Raw genomic sequence first — 24633 nt, 5'->3', positions numbered from 1 at the left:
CCCCACCCATGAGACCGCCCACTCTGACAGCAATAGCAGCCAGCTGCCTGAGGTGGGATCAATCAGGAGTCTCAATAAATTGTGGTGCACGGGTGCTATTTAGCCATTTGCTTTTTGCTCTCTTATAGAGTCAACTAGTGCTGTTATCTTACCTATCAAATTCCCTGTATCACACAAAAGTGTAAATTTCAAGCTTTTAATGCAGACTTTGCTGCTAAAGTGTTTCCGGAAAGTGTTGCATTTTGAACACTGGGCACTATCTGTTTCCTCTAACAAAATACTGGCACATGATCTCTTTTCCTCGCACTGGGTGTTGCTTTATGGGATGCTTGCCATCATTGACATTAGATATTGATTGACTGCTATGTGGGTGGGGCTTGCTTGCCTGCTTGATGTTTGATTCGGGGAGAGATTATCAAAGACAAACATACACCTCAGGCCTGCTGTGCTAGAACTACCTCAAATTTGGTCCCAGAAAGGTTGAAAAACACAGACGTTAACACACTTTAGGCTCTGACGAAGACCACTCACTTCTATCCATGGACCTGCAACCTCATCGTGAGTATTTGTGAAAATCCACCATTCTATGAGGTTTGAAAGGCCGAATCCCCAAACATGAGTTTTATGTGCATTTTCTTTATTTTGTCCATTTGTATTACATCATCCCTGACTGCCCTTTTACATCCCTGTTAAAGGAATCATTCACCCAGACATTGTCATTGTTTACTCGCCCTCATGTTGTTTTTCAGTGGAACACAAATGAAGAAATTTTGAAGAATGTTCATGCTGATTTTTTTCCAGAAAATGAAAGCATCAAGTTCAAGCTCCAGAACTACAAAAAAAAATTAATCAAAAGATTCCATATCATCCATGCATTATATTTCATGTCTTCTGAATCAATATGATAGATCTATATTATAAACAAACTAAAATTGTATCTTAACCAATGGCATTCTGTGTTTTTGACATCAAGTTTGAATATATGAGAGCTACAGTGGAGGGTAAGCTTTCAATGAGTTAAGACTACATTACTGTTCCTTGCAAAAAGCTGGTGTATGACTTTAGAAGACTTTGATTATAGCAAATAAGTGATTTGTTCCACTTTTATGGAGCTCTTTTGTGTTCTTTTTAAGGCCTGATAACTCCTGGTCACTTTATGCTTTTATTGTATGGAAAGTGCAGTGTGAAGACTCTTCAAAGTATATTTTGTGTTGCAGTGTCATGCATTTTGAAACGGCATAAGGGTGAATAAGTAGCGACTAATTTTTTGGTGAACTATCCCTTTAAATCGAAGAGCTTGCCATGCAATAGTAATCAAGTAACAAAAAAAGGCACAGCCCGACTGAGAGAACATTAAAGACTGCTAACAGGCTTTAGCCAGCCATGTTACTAACACTGTAACTTAACTAACTGCGATATTTTGTTTATTTTGTTTTTCAGTTCATTTGGTTGATTTTAAATGACGCAGTTCTATTCTAGAAAAATTGGATGTTCGCGATGTTCGCCCAGGTCAACCTTCATACACACAACCATTACTGTTCAGATGATTTTCAGGCAAAATTAATCTGTGTATGTCCCCTGGTCACAATTCATAGCAGAATACCCTCCTGTTGATGTTAAAAAGCAGGTCATATGGGTTTTCGAAAAATATATTTTTTGCAGTCTGCAAAGTTGTTAATCAAAAAAGTGCATGATAAATAAAGATATTGTCTCTCAAAAGAAAGAGTTGACTCTGAACCGCCTTAACGAGTCGTCATATTTTCGAATCTTCTGCCTGTTACCTATATATGTCACAAGGTAACACAGTTGCATAATCCCCGCCTGCCCGTGAAATACGAACACTCTGACCTGCCCACAAACACTTCAGCTAGTTAGTGTGTTCACATCATGTTGAGAAGACGCTGTACAGCGTTTTCAGCCTCACTGGGCATTCTAACACAGTTCCCACACGTGCACTTCCAATAAGTAAATAATAATAATGAGTGCAATAAAACTGCTGTCACATCACATAAAGTACCACATACAAAGTTTAAACTTACCACTGAGAAACGTCCTGATCAAGTCGTGCATGCGATGGAGTTTCCGGTTGAGCGACTGCATCGGTGTCATCCTCGGACTCGGGCTCGAATTGATAAGGTAATATCGATGCCATTTTTGTTTACAAGTAACCCTCCAGAGCAAAAAATGAATTATGGTAATGGGCGTTTCGTTTCTGACACGCATTGTATACGGAAAGACCCATCACAACAGACTTGGCCAGCTGACCAATCAAAGCAGAGTAGGCTTATGGAAGGCAGGAGTTTACAGACCTTAAGCTCAGAACTGCTTCGAACGAATCGTTTTGAAATCATTGAAAAATGATTCTAATATTAAATGTATATTTTGAGAAAATTACAATGTTTTCTGATATTAGATGCATTTAAACCTGTTGAAGGGGACTCCAACACAATATTAGGACACTTTAAAATACCATATGACCTGCTCTTTAATGAATGAACAACTTTTGATCAATACCTACTCAGTCCAGCCAAGACCAGTTGAGTCCAGTCCAGTCATACCTCAATATCAGCTCAAGGGCATCTCGCCTGTCTTTCTCCAGCTCTTAGCGTAATGAGTCCAGATAAAACCATCGATAGTCTTACTCATCTGCTTGGCCACCACAGCCAAGAACGCCTAAAAGCTTTCTCTAATACCACCTCTATGGCTCAACGCCACTCTCCCTTCTTCTCCTAATGCATTAGACTCATAAATAGAACAGAGGAGGAGAAGAAGAAAAAAAGAAACTCGAGTTCGTTCAATTAGATGGTTGTTTTTTTGTTTTTTTTCTCGGTTGTCTCCTTTAAAATATGTTTGAATAATACACGAGTCTGAGATGGAACAGGTTGTTCCCAGAGATGTTTTACCATCATTTATGTTGTGTGCTGGAATTTAACATAATGATAACATCCATTATACATCTCAAAGATCTTGAGATTTAAAAACTTTGTGACATTGAGGTCATGTGACATTGTCAACCATTGCATGGTTTGTGTGATCTCCAAAAGTTTGAACCTTAAACCACTCAGTTGTAAGTAGTGGTCGACTGATATATTGCCAATATTTGGCATTTTTATTTAATCAGCATTATGTTTGTCTAATAAGTGTTGGAAGCCAGACTTTTTTTTACAGTGTCAGGAACACAGGATCTCCCGTTTCCCATCTTTATTAGTTTGCTGGGGTTTATTTTAAAAATAATTATTAATATAGTACATATTGTACATTTTATGTAAAATAAATTAATTTAATTGCAACATGTTATTTACTATTTTTAAATTAAATGCAAGCGAGAATAAATGGATGGATATCTTATATATCTCGCCTTTATAATGGCAATTGACCACCTTACTCTAAGATATTAGATATCAGCTATCAAAAAAAATCAGATTGGCCGACCACTAGTTTTAAGCTACTGTTGCTCTTTGTGTATTTTTGTGGTTTCATGAAGTAGAAGATAGTATAACTAGTCATACACTACATATTGAATTACATGAATATTGTCTTATGTAAGTATCCATGGAGTCTTGATTGTCAGACATGTAATGAGGCTCAGGGTAAAGCTGTTTCCCCATGAGTTTGATTTTTATAGTCAGCTGTTATTTAGCTCAGTGCTTTTATGTGATTTATGAATAGAAATACAGTGGTCCATTTAATTTATATCCTCTGATGTCACAGGTTTATTACTCAGTTGGTCTCATTTGCATTATAAGTCAATGGTGAAAGATTAGCCCTGTACCATTATTGATTTTTCCTCTCATAATAGAAGCACCAAACGCATATAGCAAGGCCATTTTGTGAGTGGCTGTGCTTAAGGGTCCCTTGGTGATGTTCACTCTAAGTGTAATGTTCACTACCTAGTCTGAATGTGGACCAAAATAAATAGTCCTTTTTATTTCAGTAAAAATAAATACAGTTTCTACAGCAACAGCTCTGGAGTGTTGTGCTTACTGCACACAAAAAGATTCAAAGATTTGTTGTGTATTATTAGAGTATAAAGGTATTTATTGTCCCCCAAAATACATGTTGCCCTCTTTGCCCCAGTCCTGACTGCCCTTTACTGTCATCTTTGCAACTGCAGGATGCGAGTGTAACTGCAGCTGATGAATTAAGCAGCAGTGTCAGTGAGGATACGGGGTTTGGCAGTGCCCCTCCTTTACCCTCAGACCCCCCTGAGCTCTGTGACTTACCTGACTCCCAGGACCCTACCGACGACCTGGACCCAGCGCCCCCTCCGCCACCAGCTGTGGACAGCCCGCCTGGATCCCTCTTTGATGACGAGCCGGTGCTGCCACCACCTGTCATAGACTCCACCTTGGACTCCATGTACGAGAAGGAGACGGTTCTGCCCCTGGCTCTGGACTCGGCCCCCGATTCAGTATGTGAGGAGGATGTGACACTGGCTCTGAAAGAGCTAGATGATAGATGTGAGGAAGAAGAGGCGGATTTTTTCGGCATGTCCAGGTTGGTCTGTGATTTCTGTAGTAATCATTCATGGGGTTAAAAGTTGAGTCAGTCATGGCTCTGATCCGAAACCCTACCTTGTTGTCTACTAACAACATAGACAGCTACCTTCAAGGCAGTATCCTAACCAAACTGCAAAGTGTATTACTCGAATGCCAGGTTACACAACTAACTCTTCTCACATGAAGCGCAACATATGAAATTATCAGTTATGAAATATACAATCAGTTAAAGGTTGCCCAGATGCCTTTTATTCCCTATTATGTGTAACAGCTTTGGTCAGGAGTGCACCTAAGATGCTCTCTAGTTAGGCAGCTCACAATGTTTTGAGAGTGTAGTAGAATTTAAATAGCGCAAAAAGGTTTTTTAAAAATGGAATTATGCACCGTACCATTCAAAAGTTTGGGGTCGATAAGATTTTTTTACAAATGTTTTTGAAAGAAGTCTCTTATGTTCACAAAGGCTACATTTGTTTGATCAAACAATACAGTGAAAACAGCAATATTGTTAAATACTATTACAATTTAAAATAGCTATTTGCTATTTAAATGTTTAAAATGTAATTTATACCTGTGGTGGCAAAGCTGAATTTATGGCAAAGCTTAATATTTCTGTGAGATTCCACAATGCATTTTTTTCAGGATTCTTTGATGAATGGAAGTTTCCAAAGAACAGTATTTATTTGAAACGGAAATCTTTTGTACCATTATAAATGTCTTTACTCTCACTTTTGATCGATTTAATGCATCCTTGCTGAATAAAAGTATTAATTTCTTTAAAAAAAATCTTCCTGACCCCAAACTTTTGAAAGGTAGTGTAAATACCCAAAGTATGTATTGTTGTTTTCAGATATACTTCCAAAATTTAATTTCACATGCTTCACATAAACATGATTGCAGATTTATTTTACTTTTGATGGCATGACATAGAACATGGTGTGAGGCAAACCTGTGTGAAGTAATCTGTATTTATATGTAAATAATATAGGGCTTTTCCAAATTTTATTATGCACACATTATTTTCTTTGACTGATCATTACAGATTAGCATTCACACTGCAAATACGTTCCTCCAAATGTGATTTGAGTGATCAGATCACAAAACGTTTTGGACCCCATTTACAGCTGTACATATCGCCGTTCCCTTTGGATCTTTAGACTTTTTTTGCTCTGTACTGTACCATTTAATACCATTCAACATATTGCTTATCCTCTGCCATGAATAATAAGGATGAGTTTTATTAACGCTTTGAATCGTGATCTCATACTTGGCAACATCATTGCTCTTGAAGGTCAGCCATCAATACGAGAGCACATCAGAAAGTGCCCCTACGAACTCACTTAATTTATTCTTATACACGCACTCTCACACACTCTTCCTCTGCAGTGCTATATATCATCCTCTAAGCCCTGATCTGTCTGGCTCTTCCATGATCGATTAATAAAAATTATAGGCAGCGATTCAACGAAGGGCTCTAATTATATTTTTGCGCAATGATGGCCTTTCTGTGCTCTTCCTGGCAACTTTTTACGCCTGAGATCCATTTAGCAGAAAGAGAGCCTGTAGCCGCATGTGTGAGAACCGCTCTTGTGCCTGTCTGGCTCTTCCATGATCGATTAATAAAAATTATAGGCAGCGATTCAACGAAGGGCTCTAATTATATTTTTGCGCAATGATGGCCTTTCTGTGCTCTTCCTGGCAACTTTTTACGCCTGAGATCCATTTAGCAGAAAGAGAGCCTGTAGCCGCATGTGTGAGAACCGCTCTTGTGCGGCACAGCAGCAGCGAGTGGGGGAGGGAGTGAGAGGGAAAAACAGAGAACGTCACAAACGCAGCGGGAGAATTTAGGCTAACACGTGAGGTGAAAAGCTCGGAGAGGGAACGGCGAAAAAGGCATCAGAGCAGAAAGACAGTGAAGGGAACAATAAAAGCTTTTAGTGAAGATGAAGGCAATGTCCTCCACATCTATCAGCAGCACTGGTCTCAGATTCATCTATTCGGTCTGCTTCATCAAGCTCTTCGGCCCTACAGGCCTGTAAGTGTGTGTTTGTCTGTGTGTGCTTGTTGTGTTTCTGTGCATCTGCAGAAGATTTTGACTGTAACAACACTGCAGCACAGGACACATACAGTGAGAGAGAGAGAGAGAGAGAGGAGGGAGATCTTGATAGAAAGAACAGCATGTCTCTGTTTACGTTTTTCTTCCTGGATGATGTAACGCTTTGTGTACTCGCGTCTCTATATGTGTCTGAGTCTAGCTTTTTCCATCTCTGTTCGCAGTCAAGATGAGGGTGATGCAGACGGCTTTCCTGAACTCCAGGCCTCACCACCTCCGTCGCCCTTTCTTTCGGCTATTTTGGCAGCATTCCAGCCCGTAGTCTATGACGACGAGGAGGACGCCTGGCGTTGCCATGTCAACCAGATGTTGTCGGACTCAGATGGGTCTTGTGCTGTTTACACCTTCCATGTGTTCTCACAACTCTTTCAGGTAAAAATGAGAGTTTGTGAGTGTGTACCTGCATGTTACATGAATATTAATATACAGTTTTCTGCAGATACACTACAGTTCAAAAATCTGGTGTTGGTAAGATTTTTTTATTACTTTTATTCAGCAAGTATTAATTAAATTGATCAAAAGTGACTAAAGACATTTATAATGTTACAAAAGATTTATGGTAAATGCTTTTCCTTTCTAACTCTCTAATTATCAAAGAATCCTGAAATAATTGTATCATGGTTTCCACAAAAATATTAAGCAGCACAACTGTTTTCATCATTGATAATAAAAAAAAAATGTTTCTTAAGCAGCAAATCAGCATATTAGAATGATTTATGAAGACTGGAGTAATGACTGCTGAAAATTCAGCTCTTCCATCACAAGAATAAATTACATTTTAAATTATATTTATATAGAAAAGTTTTAATTTTAATAATATTTCATAATATTACTTTTTTTTAACTGTACTTTTATCAAATAAATGCAGCCTTGGTGAGCATAAGAGACTTCTTTCAAAAACAATTTAAAAAATCTTACCAACCAGAAAAGGTTCGAATAGAGGTTTACTTATGTTTATAAAAATGGGTTCTTAATCTATGGCCACTTTTGGCTGTATGGACTCTTAAACTTTTAACTGTCACTAGTTTATTTGTCTACTTATAATTTCCAACAGTGTGTTATGTTATGTTTAGCGTATTTTTCTTGAACCACCATCAACAAATGTCTTTTCCAACATCTCAAATCACCATTTTAAGCATTTTTGGAATGAATTGTCAGACTCCACTTTCTAGCCATACAACTAATTTAATTGCTAGTATTTTATGTATCCTAAACACAATTTTTTATTTCATAATCAAATTTGTGTAAGTGATATTTACCATAGCTTGTTATTTGACTGATTCATAGCTTGGTGTTTTTCTGCAGTTGATTCTCTCCTGTCTCTTTAGCACATTCAGAGGAAATTTGACTCAATTACCCATGCCTCAGTACGATTCCTTGGTGAGGGGCTGCAACGAATGGGAAACCAGTTCCTAAGCTCTCTAGAGGTCATGACCTCCTGCTCTCAGTGTCCTACAGTCCTGCTGGATGCTGAAACTGTGAGTGTACACTTCCTTTGCACCTCACATCTGAAAATTACACAGCTTATTGATAGTTGTGTAGTTACACTTGTCTGTTTACAAAGATTATATCACTGCCCAATCTTTTATCTATATGTGTGATAGTGTGCAATAATACAACATGTTGGTATATTCAGTAAACTGTGTGTGTTTTAGCTGGTCTCCTGTGGGCTCTTGGAGACTCTGAAGTTCAGTGTGTTGGAGTTACAAGAGCATCTGGACACTTACAACAGCAAGAGAGAAGCAGCCGAACAGGTGAGATACTTCAGTAATATATCAGTGTATAATATTGTGGTGTTGTGTGTTTTCTTTTCCAAGTATTTCAAAGCCATATGATGTCTTTGAGTAAGGAACAAATGCAAAATTTAAGTTACTCACTGAAAATCTTTCTTTAAATCGGATGCAATAATGAAAGAACGTCTTTGGTTCCATTAAGGCAGAAGCAGTACACTGATTTTTAGCTATACCCAATTCCTGTGCAGTTTGTCAGTTAAAGTTTAGTCTTTAAACCCATCTTTAAAGATATTATGCAATGCAGAGGAGAATAAGCTGACAGTGCAGGATCATAAAACGTCTCTTTGCAGTTATTGTTGGCTAGTAAATCATATAAGGACGCGAGTTGATTTAGCCAGCGTTAGCTTCCGTTAGCACCCATCTAGAATCTACAGCAGCCAATTTCTCTCATGGAGGCCCTAAATCATTTAGGCTGTCTGGGCGGACAGGCTCAGGAAGGGGAGTAGAGGGGGCAGATGGGATAGTAGATGACTAGAGGACAGTAATTGGATGAGACACAGGCACTGCCTCTAGAGCATTATGTGCTGACCCCCCCTGTGCTTAAACAGACCCTCTTTAATTTGCTAAGTAGCAGACTCTTATTAAATTTACCTCACGCACACTCCCATACAAACTATTCGTCTCTCCCTCTATTTCTGTTTCGCACTCACAGGAACGTCATCTGTCTTTGCTCACATTCACAACATCAGAAATTTCCACCTTCACTTCTCTGCTTTTTGGTTAATAAGGTATCTCATTTCTGCTTCCCCTTGCAGTGGTTGGATAACTGCAGAAAGACCTTTGGTGATAAAGACAGTAACCAGCGACCCAACACTCAAGCTCAGGTATAAAAAATTAAAAAAAACACTTCCACACACTCACCTCACTGCATGCTTCTGTTTGAGCACACAAATGTGAACATTTGTGCTCCAAACCATTCTATTCATCTCTGAGAAATAAAACAGAATGTAAGAACGTCTGTAAGAATGTAAGCAGAGTTGATTCGAGGGCAGCTGATCTTTCTGCTACCCATAACCAGGCCCACACAGAATCCGTGCTCCTGAGCTCACCACAGATTTCTGCAGAATTAAAATGTCTGTTATTCATTTCAAGTTTTGCACATCCCTTTCATCCACACAACTGGGTAGATTTTCTCCAAAAATTAAAAAAGCACACTGTTCAAAAGATTGGGGTCAGTAGTATTTTTTAAAAAGAAATTAATATTTTTATCCAACAAAGACACATTAAATTGATGAAGAGTTACAGTATAGACATTTAAAATAAATGCTGTTCTTTTGAACTTTCGGGGTAAAAAAAATTATGGTTTCTACAAAAATATTAAGGAACAGTGTTTTCAAAATTGGTAATAGGAAATGTTCCTTGAGCACCAAACCAGCATATTAGAATGATTTCTGAAGAATCATGTGACCCTGAAGGCTGGCGTAAGCACTGTTTCTCTGTCAGTTTGTCTCTTATGGTAGAGGCTTTACCTTTATGCTCTCCATGTCTTACTCTTCTATTCATCTTAGTCACTGCTTTCCCAGCGAACAGCATCTTTATTTTCTGTGATGTTAAGTGCTTTTGCAATTTTGTGATGCCACAGTTGATATTTCTCTCTCTTACTGAAACTTGCATCTGTCTCAACCTCTCTCGCTCTCTTTAATATCCCTTTTCGATCTATTTGCATATATTTAGCAGTGTAACAAATGTTTGAGTGTACATGAAACTGGAGAAAACATTAAGTAATTTCTCCTCCTAGAATGCATTGCATGTGACTGCATTTTTTTTTCTGTCATTGTTAATTATCAACAGACTGCAATATTTATCTCTCTGTCTCTCTTATGTTTGGTCTTGAGGTGTTATCAGCACACTAATTTTTGGTCTTTCTCTCATTTCCTGTGTTTCCTCTTTTTGTGACCTGCTGTCCTTTTTGCTTAGCCAATGGAAATGCTAGCAGTAAGTGGTTTATCATATTTTAGAGCCTGTCACAATCCTTTCTATTTAGCCACGCATACTGAACATTCATCTATACTTCACTGATACATCTGCCCATTCGTTCTCAACCAATCAGAATTCAGAACTACGCCTACATCTGATCTCTTAACACCACTACAGACGTGTCTAATTCATGATTATTCATAAATCATCACTGCATGCTTCAATAATGATTATTTAATGGCTTAAAGGAGTTCTGCTTACTTACAGTGTTGACCTTGCTTCCTAAATGCTGATTTTCTAATTAGTTACTAGTGTTTTTAATGCTTTTAAAAAGTTTGACACATTATGCATACAGAGTGTGTCCATGGACATCTGAGCGGAGGACGCGAGAGAAAAGTAGCTTAGATTATTTTTGTACCTGCCATTTTTGCATGCTCACCCCTTCATCCATCTGTCCCCTCTGCTCACTCCTGACATATTTTGGATCATGCAATTCGGATCTGACATTTTCCAGAAACATCACTTTTTCAGGGTTTTGTTCTGATAAGGGAATCATACATGGTCCACGTTTTACAAAATGATTCTCCAGGGTATAACCTTGCTAACCCTTCTCTCCGTCTCAAAGCCAGGATGTTCATCCATCCGTCTTTACCTCCATTTGTTCATTCATCTTGCCGTCCGTTCATCCGATCATGCTGTTTTGCTGCTGACTGTGCGGATGATTAAAACTAAAGATGTTAAGGTGATGGTGTCATGTTCTTTCTTTCTCTCTCTGTCTGTTTCTTTAGGAGCTGGAGTTGTGTCGACGGCTGTATAAGCTGCATTTCCAGCTCCTGCTGCTCTTTCAGGCCTACTGCAAACTCATCAGCAGAGTGGACACCATCAAGAGAGAGGCAGAGGTTTGTTTCTGCTTGTGTCTTTTGTCCTTTGTTGTTGTTGTTCACACAGGATACATTGTTGTGTTTGTCTGCACCATTTTTAAAGGGTTAGTTCCCTCGTAAATGAAAATTGTCATCATTTACTCACCTTTAAGTTGTTCCAAACCCATAAAACTTCTGTTCATCTTCAAAACACACATGTGACCCTGAACCACAAAACCAGTCTTAAGTTGCTTGGGTATATTTTTAGCAATAGCCAAAAAAAACATTGTATGGGTCAAAATTATCGATTTTTCTTTTATGCCAAAAATCTTTAGGATATTAAGTAAAGATCATGTTCCATGAAGATATTTTGTAAATTTCCTACCGTAAATTTATCTAAACTTCATTTTTGATTAGTATTATGCATCGCGAAGAACTTCATTTGGACAACTTTAAAGGCGATTTTCTCAGTATTTTGATTTTTTTGCACCCTCAGATTCCAGATTTTCAAATAGTTGTATCTCGGCCAAATATTGTCCTATCTTAACAAACCATACATCAATGGAAAGCTTATTTATTCAGCTTTCAGATGATGTATAGATCTCAATTTCATAAAATTGACCCTTATGACTGGTTTTGTGGTCCAGGGTCACAAATTAAGATATTTTTAATGAAACCTGAGAGATCAACAAACATACATAGAATACATTATATATGGTAAATGGAAGCCCATTAGCCCAAGGATACTTGCTTGATGTGTAAGAACAAACCTCATTGGTTGAGGTTGGCTCATCTGTTTACCATTTATGATGTGCTCTATGAATGTGTATTGATCAATGTTATGTGAATAAAAGCCTCAATTAAATCTCTTCATCATATAAAGCCATCACGTCTCTTTAAAAGACTTGGATTTATTGGAGTAAGGATGGAATATTTTTACACTGTCTTTATGATCTTTTTAAAGCGTCAAAGTTTTGTTTGCATGGGTTTTCAATGCAGGGACAGAAATCTCTCCGGTTTCATTAAAAATATCTTTATTTGTGTTTCTAAGATGAACAAGCATCTTATGGGTTTGGAACAACATGGGGCTGGCTGAATGTTGAATGAATTATAATTTTTGGCTGATCTATCCCTTTAATTGTTTTTCTATGTAGGATTGTGCTAGAAGGACGGCTTTGACCATTGCAGCATGTCTCGCTGTTGTTTCAGTGTCATTGTCAAAACTTTAACATTGTAACAGTGTCGAGATATACACTTTAACAGTGTCAAGATATAAATGTATTGATAGAAGACGAAAGATTCTGTTTCATTTTGCAAGAATTTGTGTGAAAAGGCCTATAAATTAAGCGTATGTATAGATTTATGTCATATTAACAAGAAATACAAATCTTATTTGTACTGTTGTGGCTTTTCGAGTGCCACAAAAAGTGCATGACATGAGGCCAGCAAGCTGCATGATAGCACACATACAGAAGACTGGATTTGTGGTAGTTTGTGCTAATGTGTGCCAGTATGGACACACATAAACGTCTGACTGCACATAATGATCTTAGTGCAGTTTAACTTCATTATGCTCACTGAGAGAGACTGATATGCTTATTACAGACCAGAGCAAAGCCATTCAGCCTATCGCTCATCGATACTAACTCACTTACACTCTATAGACTGCACACATACACACACAGAGCTCAGTGATCTCTGTTATGTAGAAATCATTTAACAGTTCACATATATTTAGCTTGAGAGAATCCAGTTTTGAGTTAATACGCATTGCCTTAGTTTCAATTTTCAATTATGTTTATTCTTAATATGAGATGACTATGGTGTGCCTTAATGATTTTGTCAACTGATTGATTGTGTACTGGCAAGTTGGTAATTTTTCATGAGTGGTTTAGAGTTGTGAGAATATTGACTGAATGTTGATTTAAAATGTCATGGTGCTTGTGTGTTTCTCAGGTGACTAACATGTCAGAGGAGCTGGCCATATTAGAGGGCTGTCTGAAGGAGGCAGAGTCAGTAGGTGATGGACAGGAGGGACTGGGCGAGATTGAAGTGGACCAGTCAAGCACAGAGACGGCTATCCACTCACTCATCGAGAGCCTCAGAGCACGGGACTTCAGCACAGCCATTGCTCAAGTTAAAGCCTTCAGGTAAGATAACTAGGCTTTGAAGTTGCGGTGAAACCGTATCCCAATTAATGGCTCATCGGACAAAAAAAAGTGTAGGTTGGGACTTGGATCATTGTCATTTGCCAATTGCTGTGATCTTAGTACTATTAATAAAAGATGTCGATAATATTGCACAGATAAATTATGTATAATAAACGCTGCAATATTTCATGAAAAAATAAGGGTTGTCAGTTTTGATTTCATGGTGTTTTTAACGTCGCGATGAAGCTGAAATATTATAATGCACATCCGAGTGTAACGGATTATCAAAACAGAAAAAAATGTGGGTGTGGACTTGGTTCAGTCCATCAGTTGTTGATTGGATAGAGGCAAATCTGAATGTGAGCTTTCAGGTGATTCTAAGGAAGGGGGGCGGAGTTTAAGCGACTAAATGAAGGGTGAAGTCCAACATACGTCACCAGTCTGTCAAATTCTGTTGTTTAACCAGAAGATCGAATTGACATTTGACAACTTTAATAATAAATATAAATATTTATATGCTCTCATATAACTAGAACTAAGCAAAAAAGTATCAAGAAACTCTTTTAAACTCCTTTTAATAGTTTTCATCCTAACCAGATGTGACAAGCAACATTACAACCTCATTGGTCCGAGATCTCGTTCTACATAGTTTGTTTGTTAAACATTAAATATATTCTGATTGGCCGATTTCAGAATTGACAGACAAATTGCTGGTCACTGGAAACATATTTCACATCATGTCTAGTTAGGATCCATAATGGAATTAAGCATCTTGTCGAACTCCTGTAGATCTCTTTTGCATAAATCTGATATGTTCCTGTATCTGTATACCTCTATAAACCCATGTTTAATTCCCTCAGGTGCCTGTGGCCTAATGATATATTTGGCAGTGAGAGGGATGATGCAGTACAGACGCTGCTGCACATTTACTTCAGGCACCAGACTCTGGGTCAGATGGGCTGTTTGGCTGTGGTGGGCCCCAGCAGGGATCTTTCTCAGGCCAGCTCACGCCTCATGGAGCTCAACCTTCAGATCCGCAAAGCTCTCTGCCAGGCTCAGACGCACCCTCACACCCACCAGACGCACATCCTGTCCCTGACCCCCACGGCCCACATCCAGACGCAAATCGACACGCAAAACACAGTCCTCAGCACTGGACTGTGAGAGTTTCACGAACTCCACTCTCTTCCTCCGGGGCGGCGAGTTTGGAGATTTTCACGTAGACTTCACCTCAAAGGGCTAAAGAATGTGTGGCTATTAGTTACTCGAAACTATTACGCAAGTACCATGTTTTTCCTTCCCCCTTTCTCCAATAGTTTAACTTCTCCAGATGTCAGAAAAAGTACGAAGAACAGGACTGGTCAAGAACCATTAGGAGGGACACTGGGCGATAATGATGCTAAATTTGAAGCTTTTTGGCGGAATGACCTATGACCTCTAGGCGGTGTCTTTTTAGAGTGATCCACATCCTTCTGCCCCACTATGCACTGGTGCAGAGATGGGATTTGGAGCGTTATTGTGAGAATCAGAGTATCACGATGGATCAGCGAGACTGTCGCATCGCTGATCGCAAAAAGCATGCTTGAAAGAGAAGCCTGCAACAAATATTTTTTTGAGAAATTTATTTTTTAACAGTCTTAGGTTGTAAATGTTAGGATATTTAACATGTAAGCTGGGGGGCTGTACCCTCCGTATAAAGAGGTTTATCTGTTTAACTTTATTGACCTGGATCGGGGAGAACTTTCAGCTTTCACTGGGCCGTTCTTACAAATCCCTTAATCTATAACCAAATAAGTAGCTGCCTGTAGGAAACCATAGACTCTTGTGTGCGCGCGTGCGTGTGAGGACGAGTGCGAGCGTGTGCTTGCGAGTGCGTTTGTTATGGACTGATATTTGCACACCCGTTCTCTCTCATACATGCACGTTAACAAACCGAAATGCACAAGTGAAGTGCAAACTGGCTGCAACTCATGGAAATATCAATAACTTATTTTACTCTGTATATATTTTAGAAAATGTATAGTGTAAAAGCAGTATTTTTCCTTGTACATTTGTGTAATGCACTGTTCAATCAGAGAGAGCTCAGTAGAGGGTAATGACTAATGCAAAAAAATAGCGAGTTGAATAGCTTTTGGGATGCAAGTAAGTCACAGGCTGCCCTCCCCTTTATAATACGGCACCTTAATCTTCAATATTTCCCGACGAACGAGCTCAGCTTCTCAGCCGAGTTTTGCCATATGCATTCCTTGATACCCACTGTGATCTCCATGTTTGCTCAAAGTCCCTCTGTTAGGCCCCGCTGGAGCCCCTGCTGAGGGGAAACTGGGGCTAGTGTTTGTCCATGTTGGCTCTGTCTTAACCCTAGACTCAGGGCTGCACTGAGGGTTTGTGGGCTCTGCGACGTAAGGCACTGTGCTTTGCTTGCCGAACTCCAAGAGACAATACGCTGTCCTGAAAGCATTAACCGCAAACATTGGGGGGGGCGTTTAATCTGTCGTGGCACATTGAGAAATAAAACATTCACTGTATTCATTCCTCTGGGAGATCTCGTCTGTTGCTTGTTTGGTACATTTTGAATGCTGTTCTTAATTATTTAATGGATATATTATTTACATGGAATAATATAGTTTTTATCTAGAGGTGCGTTATCCTTTTTTTTTTTCTTTTTTCTTCCCCAGCTCACATTTCTCTCTGGTTTGTCTTTGTCATCTGATTTATCTGCTTTTCTCTGTACTGTTAAATAAAAACCTGATTATAAGCAACACTGTTTTTTTTGTCAGTTCATTTCCTGATGTTTTTTAACGGTACTCATCGTTTTATTGTAGCTATCCAGTTATTAACCCTATCAGCAGTGTATGTTGATTCAATGTGTTCAGTTCTCTAGCATCTCTGGTCTTTTCTATTAAGACCCGTTCGCATCAAGTAAAATAACTATAACGGTTACCATCCACACCAATAGAAGATAACGGTTTATAAAGCGTGTGCTACAGTTATGCCATCTGCCACTTTAAATGTTAGAGCCCTTTAAGTTTGTATGGGATTTACATTCGCGATCATTGAATTCATACAACTAGAAAAAAAATGTTCTGAAAGGAATTCCAACACCATAATTCCGCTGTTATCGTTAAAGCTGTGGTTTGGACTGTGGTGCAGGTGTACATGCAAAACTTTGGCACAAATCATTTAATCTAGGTAACAACCCCATTTAGTCCATGAACACAAATGACTGGTTTTGCGTTTAGGAGTTACGGTAATGCTTAAACTATTGTGGTTAGTCACACAGCCATTTGTCCATTTAAGGCATCCTATAATGTAACCACTGTACATAAACCAAACAACCTGAATCGGTCATTGACAATATAAAGTCCGAAAAAATGTGACTGTTTAATTACATGCATGATCTTTACTAGTTCCAGAAAGAGCAAACCTGAAATGAACCTTAAGTGAACAGACAAAATGAGTTATTGTGCTAGTCTGAAGACTTGACCAAATACAGTAAACGGTGCAATAATAGTAAAAGTTGCAAGTCAAGGACATGTATCGGGCAAGACACCCCCCATCAGATTTAACTCTTGACGGTCACAATTGCTGTATTGTTTTGCTCTTAATCTTGACTTTAATCTGAACAAACATTTGTGACTTGCATCCCCTCAGAGCAGTTTTGAGGTTAAAATGGGTGTCCAATCCTGCTCAACCCCCATTAAACACACCTGAACCAGATAATCAAGGTCTTACTAGGCATACTAGAAACCTCCATGCAGGTGTGTTGAGGCAAGTTGGAGCTAGACTTCAGGACAGAGCTTGGATACCCCTGGGTTAAAAATAATCAAATCCAGTTTGCTGGATTTATAGGCACAAAAATGCTTCTAGTAGTGTACAATTCAAGTCAGCCATTCACGTCACCCTGCTGCAGATTAGTTCATAGAAAACTCAAGATGTGCTAGTAATTGCCATTTTTATTTGTAGAATTGGCACCTACAGTTACTTCACGTACAAATTAAAGCAAAACAAAAAGAAATAAACTGTAGTGACCGATGGATCCCCACTGCGGTCTTTGAGCAGCGAGGGTGCAGAGACTGAGGTGGACAATCCAGCTGGGCAACAACCAAGCCTGACCGCAGCGGACAGAGCTGCTAGATGATGTATTTGAAGCTGAATGTGCTGTCACAGGACAGACGCTTGCCTTTGCAGCGGCCGCACAGATCCTGTCTGTGAGGTCTTTGGGGGTCCACGTGACGTGATGTTACAGAACATGTACAGCGAGACTTCTTACAAGTCTGAAAATGAAATTTTCTAGTTGTAGTTAATGCAAAAAGGACAGTGAATAAATGGATCTGCAAGTGATCTATTGAAAGACAGCTGCTTGTAAACCATTGAAACTCCTAGTTTAGTTTACATTTTGAGACCAATGTTGTGGTAAAGTTGCACCAGTTTTTTTGTTTTTAAAGTCATCTTTAAAGTTTGCAGAGGTCCTATAGATCATCTATAGGCATCTGGTTGCGAACCTATAGGTTTACCTGACAGGTTATGTCCTCAACACGGTATGGGTTGAATGATTTCTGACATGTTCTGCAAAACTGCTTGAAATACACCTTTAAAAAGACAGCAAAGTTTGAATCAGTAATAGTGGTGCCAACACTGCAAAGATTAAATGGGGGGGCCTAATGTTCATTTTAACATGTATAACATGGTTTAATCTTATTTACCCATCTATTACCTTGTTTGTGCCTTGGACACACCACACATAAGCACTTTCCCAACGTAGGTTGCAGTCTTTGCAATGATAGTAGCCATACTTCTGCTCCAAAAACTGCATTAAAACAAGTTAATACATATAACTTATGAATAGTTAAAAATGGATTATAAATATTTCAGGAACCCATTTCTCCCACCTGGAACCTCACGCGAGCCTTTGATTTGGCTTCATCTCGTCCGGATTTCACAGTCTCGTTTCTGTTCTGCTCATCTGTTTCCGTCGGTTTGTTTTCATTTTTCTCTGGACTAAGCGGTTCCTTCGCGCTCTCCTCGCCCTCTTTGCGCTCGTCTTTCTCAGCACTCACCACCTTCTCTGCGCTGTCCACCGTCTCAGGGGCATTAGGCTCCGTGTCCTTTTCCTCCTCCTCCCTGAAGAGGGACACTAGCCTCCTGGACTCCACCGGAGAGTAAACGGCTTGAGTGCGCGGGAACCGGACGCCGCCGCTGATGGGGCTCCCTGGGGTCTGAACCTGTCGCCGCTGGCGAAGGGCATCACGCTTCTGGGCCAGAAGGGTCCGCGGGCCCAGAGAGCACTGGATGGACGCGTCGGTCTTTGGGTTGACCTGGATCCCTACGTCTCTGGTGTTGGCTTTCCTCAGACGCGGGGTGAGGTTTGGGTTGATCTGAGACAAGATGGACTTAAGCTGCGCTCTGTGGTAATTATCGAAGTAGGTCTCGCCTTCACCGTAGTTGGCGAAGTAAGCTCTCTGTCTCCAGCCCTTGAACTTGGGGTATTTGTAGGAATAAGGGTTGTAAGAGGAGTAAAGATAGTTGTCGACTGTCTCGTTACCATATGTAGCCATTTTTCGCTTAGCCGGTTGGGAAAATGCACTGTAAGAGTTTAAGTAGACGCAGGGGACACAAATTGAGGGCAGGTGCATAATTAACTCCAATTAACAGGATTCCCCAAAACCCGAAATTGTTAGGGAATTTTCAAAAGGTGATTTCCAGGCTTGGAAAAATCAAAGAAAGCTTTTTGGAAAATTGTGGTTTAAACTGGTTAGGAACATACGTTACATAGCTGGGTTTCTATGGTTGACCTACCATCCAAAAACCAGTTTAACCAGCTAGTTTGTTGCTGATCCAAGAAGGTCCATAAGTTTTGACGGTAATCTTAAGTCATGGACGTTTTTATATTGGGTAATCATTTTTTCTGGAAATATTTGTTATTATTAAAAAATACTACTACTAAATAATTAATTTTACATTAATTTTTTGCGTGAAATATCTATAAAATAACTTTACCAGTCTGGCAGTGATATTGTATAAAAATTATAATATTACATGCTTGTCATAAACATTTATTCATTTTGCAGACATTTTCACATATTCTGATAAACATGTACAATATTTTCATTTCAGTTACAGAGATGGATTGCATATTCAGATATTATCAGATGGAAACCATCACATGATCACTTCTTGTCCAGAATAAACCTTATTTATATAAAGCCTGTTTTTTTTTATTGCAGGCTTTTATTCTGTTTTTCAAAATCACATTTGTTATGATCTGACACTGACATGCTGTAGCCTTTGGTATTTGTCATATCAAGCAGTGGTAATCCTGTAAAATTCCACTCTTCTTGAAGTAATAACCTCAGAAAACATATTTTCTCCCAGTTTTGGAATCAGAAGCATACTGACAGTGGGTGATGTGCAATATAAAGCCAACACACATACCGCACGGGATGTGAATCAGTCTTATCCTCTTGGTCCACATAATCAAATAAGCCAATGTAATTCATTTACTGAGGTAATAGCACTCATTTACAAACAGCAGCATCAATCTATATTAATGGTGTATAATTTGCATACTTCTGTAAGACTGTGAAAGTGGCTTTCACTATTACATTATTTGAATGAATGAATGAATGAAAGAAAGAATTAATGAATGTATAATCAAATTTACTCAGTAATAACAAAAAATATAAAATATATATTTTATATACAGACATAAACCAACTCTCTAATCTTATTTATCTTATATATATTTTATACTAATATTTTAAATATATTTTATACTAATTTTAGAAAAATTCTATTGAATGGTAATATCTGGCTAGTGTGTTTATATAAAGCTTTAATGTTGTCAACTTTAGTATCGCCACCGTGTGATGTCATGATATTAGTTTCCATTTTCACAGTCACTTTTGGCACATATTAGTTATAATGCTGTGGGTGATTAGTAAGAAATTCAACAGTCAGTGAGTGATAGCATGAATAAATCCTAATGTAAATATGCAGGTCCAGTGTCTGTAGTAACTCTCAAGTTAGTTGTTTTTGTTCCCTTATACAGGTGTGGGGCTTCCAGCACCATCCTGTGACTCCAACACGATGACATTGAGGTCGCTCACTGTTACCGCACCATACGTAGAATCAAACGGCACGTCTTCTTCCTTCATTCTCTTGTAGGATATGTTTGTATCATCGTCATCATCCTCCATGAGTTCCTGTTTGTGCAATACCTCTTTCCTGTACATGCGGTAAGCCAGAATGAAGATGCCAGCCTCTGCTGCCTGGAAGAGCGCGTACAGCAGAGGAAACATATACATGCCTCCCATCAGCTGTGGAGGGAATGCCAGCTTCAGGATGGCCGTGCAGAGCTGTACGTTCTGACAGCCGGTCTCTAAAGACACAGTCCTCCGACTGTTGGGGGGGAGATCAAAGAGCGTTGCAAGGCCGTATCCTGCCGCATAGCCAGTCATGGGCATGAGTACGGCCACCAGGTAGACGGAGGCAGGGATGGTGGCCAGCAGCTCCGGACCCAGCATAGTTCCAGTCATGATGAAGAGCATCAGCAGAGTGACCAGGAGAGACCACAGAGACACCTGGAGCAGAAACACTGGTAAGTCACACACTGTCATACAAACCTCACTGGAGTTTCTCAGCAGATTTTATATAGGCTATTCTTCTGTTTAGTTACATTACATTTATATTTTAGTGATTTAGCATAAAACATTTTTATTTTCTTATATATTCTCACATATTCTTATATTATTATTTCATTTTATGGGTCTAATGGACATATTCTCACAATATTTGTATTTTATTTTATGGCTGTAATGAACATTTTCTCACAGTATTTTTGCTTGTTTTGTTTTGTTTTGTTTTATAGGTCTGATGTACAAATTCCCCCAATATTTTATGTTATTTTCTGTGTCTAATGCACATATTTTTTAACAATATTTTTGACTTTATATTCTGGGTCTAATGAAAATATTCTCACAATTAATAGGGGAGTGAATCCTGAAAGGAGTGAATGGCACAGAGAGGCACATGATGATATACTACTAGAGGAGAAAAGTGCAAGCCATGAGTGACAAATCAGCCCACTTTTATCCACTCCACTTAATGTGCTGCACCCCCATTCCTTTATCACACTCTCCGTCAGCCCTGCCCTCCCCTCCCCTCCCACATCTCTCTATCTCACAGTCGCCACTGTGCCCCACCAGGCTGTTCTTAGATAAGCTCAACTGAAAGGAGGAACCCATGCACGCATGTGACGCCACCTCGCCCTGGGCACTTCAGTCTCCTTTTAATAGCCAGAGATGTTGGACATGTAGGCGGCATAAGCAACCCATCACAACCAGTGTTATTTCAGAAATGACAGCAGAAATCTAAATAATTTTTTCTTTATGATGAATCTCCACTTAGTGACTCCTGCAAATCAAATAAACAGCTTTGGCACTGCTTTGAACGACTTTTAGACAATAAGGTTTTTGCATTAAGTCACCTTGATGATGATTTCAGCCACTCGAGTATAGCGGTATCTAAGCCAGACCCCGAACCCGATGGGAATGAGAGTGCTGCAGAGGGTGAGAATGATCGCACCGAAGGGCAGAAGGTTCACCACGGGTGTGTTGATCCACGCGCGACTGTACATCCACAGACACAGCGGCATGAGAACGAGAGCCAGAATAGTGGATGAGATGGTCATGATGATGCTGGAAAACGAAGCACATCAAAAGAAATGTATTAACAAAGACAGCCAAAAAAGCAACCTTTCTTTGCTCTATTTCAGTATAATACATTAATGCATATATTCATGAATATTGACATTAAGTCAGAATGACCTAAAAGAGCATACTGAAAAAATTAAAACACAATATGTGATATGTGCAAAAATACTTGTTAAAAATCCATAAATATTTCAAAGCACTGAGCTACAGCATCATCTTTTCTCTTTGACAAAATAACATTTTCACAATATTTTTATTTTATTTTCGGATATATTTTTATTATATTTAATTAATATATTTATTGTGTGCATACAATTAGTATTTTTTATCATATTTTCAAATCTATATAATGAACACATGATGACAATATTTTATTATATATATATATATATACATACATATACAGTCAAACCAAAATTTATTCAGACACCTTCAACATTTCACACATTATCACAGTTTATTCGCTATAGTTTAGAAAATGGTAATAAAATATGACAAGAACTCAAGAGTTAAACTGTGTCAGAACAAATTAATCTTGATAATGACAGATAACACTTAAGCAAATCATGGACAGATCAAAGTGTCTGAATAATTTTTGGTCCCAAATTGTTTATCAATTTTGCTGGTCATCTGACAGCTACCTGAGGTTCATCTCTCCGTTGACCAGCAGTGACAAGATGTTGGAGAGGTTTCCTCCAGGGCAGCAGCCGCACAGCAGCACGGCCATAGCGGCCACATCGTTGAGGGAGAAGGCCAGAGCCAGGAGGAAGGCGATGAGGGGCATGAGGACAAACTGGCACACCACCGCCAGCAGGACTCCTATGGGCTTTCGGATGTGCTCGCCCAGCTGACTGAGCTCCACCGTGCAGCCCAGCCCCAGCATGGTGAAGCACAGGACAAAGCCAACAAACACGTTAATCCCGTGACTCAAGGGTGAATCCCAGAAAGCCACAATCAGGTGAGTGGGCTCTTCAGTGGGCGAGAACGGACCCGCCAGGAGCCCCGCTGGAGCCACATCAGTCCTGAAGCTGCTGAGCACAAGTGAAAGCGGCTCTTCTGTGGCCCGCAACCCTGCCATGGAAGGACTCTCCGAGAAGCTGACTGGATCCTCTGTGAAGTTCAGAAGTTGCATGAGCGCGGCGGTGGACGCGTCAGTGCTCGGCACGCCGTTGGAGGTCTCCATGGCGTTTCCAGGGGACAGGAGCTCTCCAAAGGATCCTTCGGTCTCCGCTGACCGCTGGTGTCCCCTCCCTGAACTGAGGAGAAAGGCGCGCGGTCCCCTAGCGGCGCAGAATCATTGTATGACTCTCAGCAGGGACTGAGGGACACAAGGCTGTCCAGCGTGGAGCGCGCGGTGCCACTGGGAGGGGTTTGGCGTCGCGTCACCAAGAGCCATTACAGGCATCATCCACTCCAATTAACTGATCACTAAGACGCATTTTTGGGGGGATCTTTGGAGTTGGATTGTCCGCGTGAGAGAAATCGTGTTCTGATATATTTAACTAACAACATGTGACGTGTCTATTAACTTTTTTATTCAACAACCAACACCAATATTTTAGGTGAAAAAAAAACAAACATTTAAACGTAAAAGGAAACGATACATTTTAGGGTCGTCTTGGAGATTGACAATTCAATTAAAATTATTACTCATTTTGGAAAATATCTCATACATAAAGATGCATGTCAGTACTTAAGTAAAAATCTGTCTTTACAACTTTTACTTGTAATGGAGTAATGTTTGACCAGCAGTATCTGTACTTTCACTCAAGTAATGGAGTTGAGTACTTTGTCCGCATCTGGTTGTACCAAATAATTACATTGTTTTCCACTGACAAAGATTTTTTTTTATTAATTATGAAAAAGATGTAATCGATGTATGATGTAATCGATGTAAGAGGTATATCTATACTGTTATTTTGCATATATGGATGTATATGTTTTGTTTCCTCTGTTAAAAATCAATGAAAAAAAAATACTTAAATGGACATGCAGTGTAATAAATTAATTAAAAGTATGCGACAATAGGCTAACTAATGAAAAAGAAAGAAAGAAAATAACATTAAAAATAGTTTTAAATTTTCAGCCTTTACCAACCCAGCTTCACCACATACTCAGCCATTATAGTAACTTCACCAAAATACATTTTTAACTAATTATTATTAGTTTGAATAATGCTTGACATTATTATTATATCCGATTTTTAAATGGATTTCAGATTTTTTATAAAAATATTTTTAAGGAAAATCTCTCCAAGTACCAATTAATATTTAATACTGCCTAACAATATGTCAACTACTCATAAACACTTTTGCCTTATACACACACATATGCTATTTAAGATTTCATTGAATTAGGCTATGTTCTGAAATCTCTATTTCAATCAGGATCAAAAACGTTAATACTTTTAAAGAAGGAAAATAAGTTGATCCCTGATGTGTCGTGGCTGGCCATTAAAAGGACAATAAACAAATCATTGGGACAGCTGTAATATACGAAAGTCACTTCCGTAGATATATGTACAGTATTTAACATGATTTGAATTGAAAACTTGTGTCCATTTGTGTAGAACATTTGTTGTGCAACATCT

General features: G+C 39.1%; 3 protein-coding genes across 3 annotated transcripts in view; 1 reads left to right on the top strand and 2 right to left on the bottom strand.

Moving 5' to 3' along the window:
* The window catches only part of LOC107718384 (protein furry homolog-like), an 87179-nt gene extending 71088 nt beyond the window's left edge, over positions 1-16091 (top strand). The window contains 9 exon segments of the mRNA XM_016525432.1: positions 4115-4497; positions 6774-6981; positions 7938-8087; positions 8265-8363; positions 9158-9226; positions 10320-10337; positions 11108-11218; positions 13136-13329; positions 14190-16091. Of these exon segments, the coding sequence (XP_016380918.1) occupies positions 4115-4497; positions 6774-6981; positions 7938-8087; positions 8265-8363; positions 9158-9226; positions 10320-10337; positions 11108-11218; positions 13136-13329; positions 14190-14493 (1536 nt within the window). The 3' untranslated portion in view covers positions 14494-16091.
* Positions 16092-17145: 1054 nt separating this feature from the next.
* On the bottom strand, positions 17146-18924 carry LOC107718383 (zygote arrest protein 1-like). Its single transcript, XM_016525431.1, has 4 exons — positions 18222-18924; positions 18047-18139; positions 17847-17921; positions 17146-17606 (listed from the first exon to the last, which is right to left on the bottom strand). Exons 1-4 carry the CDS (start codon positions 18885-18887, stop codon positions 17463-17465), a joined length of 978 nt encoding a protein of 325 aa, XP_016380917.1. The 5' UTR covers positions 18888-18924; the 3' UTR covers positions 17146-17462.
* A 1222-nt stretch (positions 18925-20146) lies between these two features.
* On the bottom strand, positions 20147-23383 carry LOC107718427 (sodium/bile acid cotransporter 4-like). The gene is made up of 3 exons (XM_016525492.1): positions 22685-23383; positions 21818-22028; positions 20147-20912 (listed from the first exon to the last, which is right to left on the bottom strand). The coding sequence occupies exons 1-3, from the start codon at positions 23224-23226 to the stop codon at positions 20373-20375; spliced, it is 1293 nt and encodes a 430-aa protein (XP_016380978.1). The 5' UTR covers positions 23227-23383; the 3' UTR covers positions 20147-20372.
* Positions 23384-24633: the final 1250 nt, after the last annotated feature.

The sequence above is a fragment of the Sinocyclocheilus rhinocerous genome, unplaced genomic scaffold (genome assembly GCF_001515625.1).
Source record: "Sinocyclocheilus rhinocerous isolate Xijiao unplaced genomic scaffold, SAMN03320098_v1.1 scaffold453, whole genome shotgun sequence".
In the NCBI taxonomy this organism is placed as follows: Eukaryota; Metazoa; Chordata; class Actinopteri; order Cypriniformes; family Cyprinidae; genus Sinocyclocheilus; species Sinocyclocheilus rhinocerous.
Note: the sequence above shows the minus strand (reverse complement) of the source record. Positions and strands in the feature narration are given on the sequence as shown.